Raw genomic sequence first — 10,141 nt, 5'->3', positions numbered from 1 at the left:
TGGTGACATAATCCAAGCAATCAGGAAGCTGAGGCAGAAGGATTTGGAGTTCAAAGTCATCCTAATCTATACAACAAAACACTTCTTTTTAAAAAAAAAAAAATGCTGGGTGGTAGAGACACACACCTTTAATCCCAACACTTGTGGAACAGAGGCAGATCTCTGAGTTCGAGGCTAGCCTGGTCTATAGAGTGAATTCCAAAACAGTCAAGACTATACAAAGAAACTCTGTCATGAAAAACAAGGCAGAAGATAATAATAATAAACCACAAATCAAATTCTTAGGAAGAAAGTATTGTTGGCCTGTGTCTCAAACAAGAAAACCCAAGCTCAGAAAGGTATCAGTTCTGTATCCCAAGCCACATAACTCCGCCAGGACAAATCAGGACTCAAACCCAGTTCTGTCAGTTCTATTGCTACTGCCCTTCCCCTGTACTACTCCTGATGCCAGGATCCCAGTCTTGGGCCCTAGATACTGTGTGCCCTATCTACCCCCACTCCTGCCCTCTCCCAAGCCCCATGCTGCTGGTTGGGTTCAGACTTTCTGTTCATTTCCCTTGCCAGCCAGTCTGTGAACAAAAGCTAGTCTTGGCAGAACAGCTCCCTGGCTCCATTCCTTATGGGAAGGAAGTCCATTGCCAGAGAAGTACACTGTGTCTAAGGAAGCCCTGGAGGTCCTAGGGGAAGGGGCAGAAAATGTTCTCCTCTGCAAATGGGTCAGGCCAGAGACTCCTGCCTACCTGTCTACCTACCAGGGACCCTTAGAGGGAGGGGGGGACAAGAAAAGCATGATCCTTGCACAGGAGCTCACAGCCAGATCCCTACTTCAAACAAACATCAGAACAAAGGGTCATAGTGGACTGGCAGTGGGAAAGCAGGCGCTCTGCAGCGGGGGTAGTCAGGAGCTCCGGTCTGTGCCGTACGTTCATAGACCTGTGTCTAACCCAGTCCTCACCCCTTCCCAGGGTAATACAGCAAGTTTAGAATGGTCTACCTACTCCCGTTCCCCTTCTGATCCTTAGCAGCATGAGGGATGGGCTGGGGGATGGGGCTTTTCCTAGGAGAGAAGATCGTGGAAGGCGGGATGAAGAAAATGGGAGAGGGGTGACGCCAGTTGTCTCTGTCATCTCACCTGACAGGTCAGGCCTTAGTGCAGGGCTGCCTTCCTTGGCTGAGTAAATCAGGCCAGGGGCGGGCTGGCAGGATAAGGGCCAAATATTGCCAGAGTGGTGCTGTTCCTTCATAAAGGGAGGATGAACTGCTCACAGCTCAACAAGAGCTTCAGGACCATGGTCAAGATGAGAGGTAAGTGGGGACCTCCTCCAGGTCTGGGAAAGACTGAGCAAAGAAGTGTTAGGCACTGAGATAGGCGTAGGTGCTGGAGGGGAGAGGGACGTGGGTCAACGGGTGGGGCGTAGGTCTCAGCCGAGGATCATATAAGAATAAAGAGAGGAAGAACTGAGACAGGGATTCAGTTTCACCAGGACCTGAGGATGGATCAGGGGCTTGAAAATGAGTTTAATGGAGAAGGATGTGGAGGATGGGTCTAAGGGTTGGGTCCGTTCAAATGAAAGGACGGAGGGGCCAAGAAACAAATGTTCAGGGGAAGCTGTAAGGGCTGGAGACTGGATAAGAAGGTTAAGGAAGATCTGTGGGGTGGGGAGAGGAATGGAGGCTTAGGGGGTCTCTCCCTTGGGCTTGGTGATGTCTCTCCTCTTTTCTAGTGAGCTGTCCCAGAAGAAGGATGTCTGGGTGTTGGGAAGGGTCTAATGGACCTCCTTAGCTAGTGGCCCCTAAAAATCCTCTTCCTTGGAGGAGTTTCAATTGCCTTGACACTGCAAAGACCAAACACCGGGGCTCTCAAAACTCAGCTTCTGGAAGAAGCTCAGCGTTACAGTCCTTGCCTGGTCCACGTCAGACAAGACTAGCTAACTGTGAAAAAGGAAATCAAGTCACTCAAGGATCCTTACAAGGTGGACAGCAACTATCTGAGTGATGAGTTCTAACCTTGACATCACACTAAATACCTGGGAGGGCTGGAGAAACCAAAGATGAGGCTGGAGAAAACATAGGGACCGCCTGTTTCCTATAGTCACTTCTCACTCCCCACTCAGGGACCTGAGCCTTCCTCCCTCGCACACTCGCCTTCTCACACGTACACACACACCCTTTCTCCCTCTCACTTGCTCGCTCACTCTCTTTCCCACACAGCTTCATGTGGAGGGCCGCAACCACATTCTCCATTGCTTCAAGGGACAGAGGTAGAGATTGACCTCTGTGACCTCAAGGTGTGGTGGTACACGCCTTTAGTCCCAATACCTGAGAGGCAGAGGCAGATTGACCTCTGTGACCTCAAGGTGTGGTGGTACACGCCTTTAGTCCCAATGCCTGGGAGGCAGAGGCAGATTGACCTCTGTGACCTCAAGGTGTGGTAGTACACGCCTTTGGTCTCAATGCCTGGGAGGCAGAGACAGGTAGATCTCTGTGAGTTCAAGGTGTTGTAGCACACGCCTTTAATCCCAGCATTGGGGAAGCAGAGACAGTGGGACTATAATGCGCATGTGCTTGGTAACTTTCCACTGCTGTCCCTGCCTACTCCCGAGACATCATCTGGGACAATGGGCAGCGGACCAATCCAAGAATGACACATCCGAAGCGAGGACTGTTTCCTATATAAGGGATGGGTTCCCTCATTCTGGGTCTCCGCTTCGTAAGCTTATGCTCTCTCTCTCAAGACGCATTAAAGCTTTTCTGCAGAAGGATCCTAAGTGTCCCGCATCGTTCTTGCTGGCGAGACGGTAGCACGGGACAGCTTCACTTCCACACCCCCACACAAGCACCCACCTTCTTGTGCAACTCATCCTCCTGACTCACTCTCAAATCCAGCCCAACTCCCACTCCAGTTCAATGTGTCTCACTTTCCTGTGGACTCATACACACTCAGAACAACCACACCATTCCACAAACGTATCCCTCACATACAGCCATGAACTGTGCAGTCATACGAAGTAAGAACAAACTACAACCACCCTCCTACCCACAAACTGACAGTTACACACGACCACCGTCCTTTACACACTCATAGGTAAGTACAACATCACACTCCCCATCAAGAGCAGATACACATATAGTCAGCTATGAACCTCCCACACCCACGAGCTTCCAGCATGCAAGCTGTGTTCACAATCACACATTAATCAGACAAATAAAACTACAGCTCACAACGCCCTGCACAACACAATCGCCTTCATATAGACGTATCCGGATCTCCAGCCATGCACTTGCCAGGGCCTGCCCTCACCTTACTGCCCTTCGCCCGCTCCCACAGTAAACTCATCCTGGATAAACAGGTCCCAGAGCCTGCACTCCAGAAAGGCCACGCTCTTGTTTTCTCTGCCCCCAGGAATCTTTATTTTGGGGATCCTGCTATCCATCTCCAACTGCCTTGCCTTCTACGAGGACATTTTCAAGTGCTTCCAGGGCCCGGATTATGAGACCTTCCTCCTCATAGCCCAGAATGGGCTCCATGCCTCCCCAGTGCCCAAGAGTGTGGTGGTAATAGGAGCTGGCTTAGCAGGCCTAACTGCAGCGAAAACCCTACAAGATGCTGGTCACAAGGTAAGAAGATCTTGAAGGGCCTTGATCATAAGCCTCCAATTTGCCTCCTTGGGGAGAAAAGGAGTGAGTGGCCTGACAGGGAGTGAGGCACAACTGCAGGTGCCTACCAGTCTCTGAACGCCTCCCCCCCCCCAAGCCCTTAATCTTTGTCAACTGTCATTCATGTCCTTACGGAGCAAAGAATGAAGACATATGCAAAGAAATCACTCAGGACTCCTGGAGCAAACAGCCCCAGTAAGGTTATCCTGCACGTTGATGGCCTTCAAGTCAGAGCCTACAGCTATTTGGAGGCTCTAAGTGGGATGGAAAGAAAGAACAGCACTCCCTAAGAATGACAGCAGCTTCTCTGAACTCCAGGTCACCGTCTTGGAGGCCAGTAACCACATCGGAGGTCGGGTGGTCACAGTCAGAAACAAGGAGGAAGGCTGGTACTTCGAACTAGGACCAATGCGAATCCCCGAAAGTCACAAGTAAGTCTTACACAAAAGAAGGAGCAAAGGGATATAGTGGGAATGAGGGGGAAGGCAGGAGGGACCCTGCTGCCGTTATGTCTAAGATCTTTCAGACTCACTGTGGCATGTGATCCAACCCAATAAGTCTGGGCTGATACTCAACTCCCACGTTAGAGAGAAGACTGGGGTCACAGGAAGCCGTGGTCACAGGAAGGGGTAGATCCCAAACGGACAATTGCAATCATTGCTGCCAACTCATTAAACTGTAGCATGTAAATATGGGCAGTTTCATATTTGTCCATTACATCAAAGCAAGCTGAGAAATTATAACACGTTACTATTGATAATATCTACCATTTGTTGAGCACTAACTTTGCTCTAGACCCTGTCTCCACAGACGTTCCTTTTCTTTTTTCTTTTTCTGTTTGCCTTTAATATAAAGTGAACCCACGCTTACCCTCCAAACCACCGAAAACACAAGCAACTGCATCAGCCCAAAGTAGAAGTCATTAAATACGGTCTCAAATTTACCTAGAATTGCATAGTGGGATCTCAAATGCTGTCTGAAACAAAAGACATCTGTCTGTACTTCTGAGTACTATTAGCTGAGATTTCCTAAAGGGCCTTAATTCAATGAACTTCTCACCCTCCACAGCCTTGGGAGGTAGGGAGCTAATGCCCACAACATTAAACGAGATTACAATTGAACAAGTAGTTAGTTTGAACTTCCTAGGCACGAGGTTACCCTGGCTTCCCCAGAATAGTTTCTAATAAGGGACCAGAAGGAACAAGGATGTTATTATGCCTGTCTCTGTTTCAAGGCTAACCCACGCCTATGTCGAGAAGTTTGGCCTAAAGCTGAATAAGTTCATCCAGCATGATGACAACACCTGGTACCTATTCAATAACCAGCGTTATCGTGCCTGGGAAGTCGACGCTAACCCGGAGATCTTGGGCTATCCCACGAACCCCACAGAGAAGAACAAAACTGCCCAAAACCTCTTCGACCAAGCAGTCATTAAGGTACCTGCTGCCTTTCCCAGCTGGGATCAAGAAGGAAAGGGGCGGTGCCTAAGGTCACACAGCAAATTGGTACCTGGATGCAGATCACTTGACCCCACCCAACATTCTTATGATTGGTCCTCCTGCCTTATAGCATCTGTTAATGATGCCACCACCCTCAACCCTTCTCTTTTGTCTCTGAGCAATCTAGGAAACAAGACTTGGTCAGCAGCAGTGTAAGAAAGGGGCAACTAGATTCGGCAGCCCTCGGTAGTGAGCCAGTCATCCTAGACGACGGTGAAAGTCTTTACCTAAAAACGTCTGTGTCTGTGCGTACACATGTGCCTGTGCATGCGTGTATGTACATGTTTAGGTAAACGTGGGTGCATGTGCGTATTTGTGCCGAAGCCAGTGGTCAACATCAGCTGTCTTCTTCAATTGCTTCCCACCTTATTTTATTTTATTTTTAGCAGAGTTTTTCACTGAATCGAGCTTACTAATTCTGCTAGAATGGCTGACCAGCAAGCCCCAGGGATCCTGCTGTTTCTACCTTCACAGAGCTGGCATTACAGTCATGTGATATCACACCATGATTTTTTAAAAATTTGATGCGCATTGGTGTTTGGCCCAGGTGTATGTCTGTGTGAGGGTGTCAGGTCCCCTGGAACTGGAGTTACAGACAGGTGTGAGCTGCTATGTGTGTGCTGGGAATTGAACCCAAGTCCTCTGAAAGAATACTCAGTACTCTTAACCACTGCGCCATCTTTCCAGCTCCAACACACCCTACTGTGTTGTGTATGGATACTGGAGAATAGGGCTCAAGTCCTCAGTCTTGGACAGCAAGTGTTCTACCAACTGAATATTCACCTTAAATTTTTATCTTGAACAGGTCTTTTGTTTCAAGTCAGGTGTGGCAGTACACGCTTTTAATCCCAGTACTTGGGAGATAGAAGCAGGGGGATCTAGAATTGAAGAGCAGCCTGAGGTATACAGTGAGTTTGAAGCCAGCCTAGGCTGTGTAAGACCCGGTCTCAACAAAAGCACGAGTGTCTTTAAATGAAGGGGCGGAGCAGCGTCCAGGAGCTCTGGGAATGGCCCTTTCCTGGCTTTTTCCAGCCTCTCCGAGGGACATCCCAAGAACCTGGTCTCTAATCTAAAAGCGTGTGAAGCATCTGTCACCCTGTGACCTTGACGACAGCAGCCTGGATGTCCCGGTCGCCTGGAAGCCCAGCTTGATGAAGATCTCTCCTCCTTTCTGCAGATCAAACAAGATGTGAAGACATCCAACTGCAGCCAACTGATGTCCCTTTATGACTCTTATTCAACCAAGGTAAGTGAAACAGGAGCCCCAGGAGATGGAGGTGGAGTGATGGACTCGGTGCTCAGCCAAGGCCCTGGGGCAGCGTCCTGTCTACAGAATGTCTTCTTCCTACTGCCAAACCTTTGTCTCCCTCTAGCCCCAATCTAACCCTGCTAAAGCTTCCCTACATACTAGACCCTCTAACTCATCCTTGCATCTACACTGCCCACTCCGCACAGGCTTATCTGGTGAAGGAAGGAAAGCTGAGCAAGGGGGCAATCGAGATGATCGGGGATTTGTTGAACGAGGACCCTGGATACCACAAGTCCCTCCTGGAGTCCCTAAGGAGTCCTAGCACCTACTCCAGAACTGATGAGTAAGGCTGATTTGGGGCCAGGAAGAACCCAGTCCCTAGGTTTATTGGGTATTTACCGTGTAGGGGGCACTCAAGTAACAATGCCTGCATGACACAGGGCTGTATACTCATGAAGGTGATGTTTATAAAGTGTCTCACACAAGAGAGCAGGGAGATAGGTTCTTCCCTTTTCAGACCAGAGGACTGGCCAGTACTGGGATACACGACCTGGCAGTGTCTCCTGCCTCATCATCCCCTCTCCACCCCTGCAGATATTCAGAGATCACCGGTGGCTTTGACCAACTCCCCAATGGCTTCAATGCTAGCCTGAAGTCTGGCACCATTCGTTTGAGATCCAGAGTAGAAGCAGTGGTGAGAAACGGGTCGAAGGTTGAAGTTTTGTACCGCACCGATGAGCCCATCTTCCCACTGCGCAAACTCACAGCTGACTACGTCATCAACTCAGCCTCCGCCAAGGCCACACGCCTCATCACCTTCCAGCCACCCCTGTCCCCAGACAAAGCACATGCCCTGCGCTCCGTGCATTATACCAGTGCCACCAAGGTGGTTTTCGTGTGCAACGAACGCTTCTGGGAACAGGATGGCATCCGGGGAGGCAACTCCATCACAGACCGGCCCTCGCGCTTCATTATCTATCCCAGTCACAGCCTGCCAGGTGGCAAGGGCATGCTGCTGGCCTCTTACACTGTGGGCGACGATTCTTTGTTCTTCGCTGTCATGAAGCCCGACCAGGTGGTGAATATTATCCTGGATGATCTGGCTGCTGTGCACCACATACCCAAGGAAGAGTTAAAGCGCATGTGCCCAAAAGCAACGGTCAAGCACTGGGGGTCTCTAGACCCCCTCACCATTGGCGCCTTTGCTGTGTTCACACCCTACCAATTTGTGGACTATTTGAAGCAGCTCTCCCAGCCAGAGGGTCGCATCCACTTTGCTGGAGAGCACACCGACCTGCCCCATGGCTGGCTAGACACTGCCATCAAGTCTGGCCTCCGGGCTGCCAAGGACATTCAGGCCATGGTGGACGAGGAGGTTACTCAGGGAGACTAGAGGCCTTTTACCAACAATCAGGGTGTTTCCCCCCCCCAAAAAAAAAAACCAGTCTGCAGGGGAGTCTGGGAGAGAAGGCTGGAAGATGAAAGGAGGCAGAAACCCAAGAGAGAGGTCACCGCTGCTCTCTTGGTGCAAGCAGGAACGGAGCTGGGAAGCTGGCAAGAGACATTGCCCCTTTCCTGTCTCTCGCTGCCTACCTCTCTACAGGAAACAACAGAGCTGGGGTGCATGGGGGCACGGGTGGGAGTCAAGGCTGGAGAATCCCAGAATCAGCCTTTAGCTTGAAGGAAATTGTCTCCTTCTGCAAAACAATAACAAACAAACAAAAGAAAAGAAAAGCTTCTGCACCTGGCTTGTGTCACTTAAAACTAGAAGTTCCTAAACAAGCACACAAGCCCCAGCACACTGATTGGCAGACTGACACGCGCACTTACACCCACCACACATACAAACTCCATCACTGTGTGCCTGAGCCAAAGGCCTCTCATCTTGGCCCAATGTGGATGGAAAAGGAGGGGGCCTTCCTAACTACTTCTTTTCTGCTGTGTGTTAGTGAGATCTCAGCTACCCTGAGAAACTCTCTCCCCCTCACCAGCCGGACCCCCTACCCATAGCACACAGTTGGCACACAGTCCTGAGGGGACCCCATGTTCATTACAACTCCCTCTCCACCCATCCCCTCACCAAAACTCACCCGTCTTTACCAAACCAGCCTATGTTGTTTTCCTTCCTCAAACCTTCCATCAGCCCCTCCCCAACTCCAAGGTCCTCTCTCCTCTGAGCCACAATTCTTCTCTTCTAGAATGCCAAATGAACTGAAGACCTTGCTGAAACTGTGTCCCCAACCAGATCGGAAGACCCCCTAAGGGCTGAGATCACGTACTTTATGGTGTGTGTGGGTGTGTGTGTGTGTGTGTGTGTGCGTGCGTGCGTGTGTGTGTGTGTGCCGTGCACACATGCTATTTCCTTTAGCCTGCCAATACTTACTAAATAAGTCGTACACCTGGCACCATATGGTACCTGGCTGAGAAACAGAAACACAGAGAGTATAAAACTGAAAATCAACCCTCCTCTGCCTGCCTCGCTATGTGGTAAAGATCAATTCCCAAATCTGACTCAATTTTTGTTCCAAATTTTTAGAAGCCAAGAGTTATTCCTTGGTCTTCGGGGATCGACTGAGTTAAAAGGAAAGGTAAACTGAGTCACAAGCACTCCCACAAGCGCTCCTCATTTGACAGACTCCGGAGGACCCCAGAGGCAAGCATGATGACATGCTGACTGGGGTTTTGTGGAGGCATAAGATGTGGGAAGGAGGAGGAGGAAAAGAAAATTCACATTTTCTACTGTAATATGGCCCATTGTTGAATCTAGACGTCTCTTCTTGAATACCCAACTGTCACTGACAGTCAGGATGTTTTTAGTTCCAAGTGACAGAAATCAAACTGGGGCTTTCAGGGGTGTGACGTCCAGGATGAAGCTGCTTTTATCAGAGCGACTAAGCTCCAGACTGAAAAACCGGGGTTAAGGGCCCATAGTCTAGATCATAGTGGACCCTACCCTCTTCTCTGTTACAGACGCACATCTGTGCTATGACATATACAAAGACTCAAAACAATGGGCTCTCCGACAGTACAAACTATCAGAAGACACACAGTTGGTTAAATTGTTACTGCAAGCAAGCCAGGTACTGTTTGGGACCTGGAAATACACTGGACCACCATTCCCAGGGTTAAGTTGCTGTACCTGGATATAGGAATCTGCACAGAGGAGCTCTCTAGGGGGTATCTTGATGACATTAAGCAATCACCCTTCCCTTGGAGGTTGACCCAGGGTGAGCTTAGACTGACCCCTTTTACAACTGTTAGGGCTGGAAGTGGAGCTTATTGTTTGATTAGTTCCAATCCCAACATAATATAGGGTTTGGGATCTAGGCATAGCCAGCAGTTTCTATCTATGTCTGGTTAAGAATGGTAAAGAAACAAATACCCTCCATCTAGGATACCGAATTCCAAGGGACTGGCTTCTGTTGCTCCTTGACTTTTAGTCTCAAGGTTACTGAGAGAGTTCCTAGGCAAATTTGAGGTTTAGGGCTTACATTTACCACCTTGGAGAGGTCGTATCTCAGGGTTGCTAAGTTGGGCTGGTTCAGGCCAATGGGCCCATTGAGCCCAACTGGCCAGATGACCCTAGGAGCAGGTTTCCTTTCAATAGTAAATTGCTGTCTGGGTTTGGACCATTCATATTTAACCTGACTCCCCAGGTTCTGCCAGTTTCCCAACAATGGGTTTCCTGCTAAGCCCTAACCTTTATGGATATGGGATTGTGTTGTCTGTGGCCACA

General features: G+C 49.6%; 1 protein-coding gene across 1 annotated transcript; it reads left to right on the top strand.

Moving 5' to 3' along the window:
• Positions 1–655: 655 nt before the first annotated feature.
• LOC125400238 (L-amino-acid oxidase-like) lies at positions 656–8,146 on the top strand. Its single transcript, XM_048434051.3, has 7 exons — positions 656–1,305; positions 3,404–3,618; positions 3,976–4,088; positions 4,892–5,093; positions 6,334–6,402; positions 6,612–6,748; positions 7,000–8,146. The coding sequence occupies exons 1-7, from the start codon at positions 1,254–1,256 to the stop codon at positions 7,796–7,798; spliced, it is 1,587 nt and encodes a 528-aa protein (XP_048290008.3). The 5' UTR covers positions 656–1,253; the 3' UTR covers positions 7,799–8,146.
• Positions 8,147–10,141: the final 1,995 nt, after the last annotated feature.

Source organism: Myodes glareolus, chromosome 3 (genome assembly GCF_982192425.1).
Source record: "Myodes glareolus chromosome 3, mMyoGla1.1, whole genome shotgun sequence".
In the NCBI taxonomy this organism is placed as follows: domain Eukaryota; kingdom Metazoa; phylum Chordata; class Mammalia; order Rodentia; family Cricetidae; genus Myodes; species Myodes glareolus.
This window is presented reverse-complemented; position numbering and strand designations above follow the sequence as displayed.

Bases quoted from the DNA above. Each gene is read 5' to 3' on its own strand.
- LOC125400238 (XM_048434051.3), top strand. From the start codon at position 1,254: ATGAACTGCTCACAGCTCAACAAGAGCTTCAGGACCATGGTCAAGATG. The intron at 5,094-6,333 runs GTACCTGCTGCC...TCCTTTCTGCAG, and splicing joins TCGACCAAGCAGTCATTAAG to ATCAAACAAGATGTGAAGAC. The intron at 6,403-6,611 runs GTAAGTGAAACA...CACTCCGCACAG, and splicing joins ATGACTCTTATTCAACCAAG to GCTTATCTGGTGAAGGAAGG.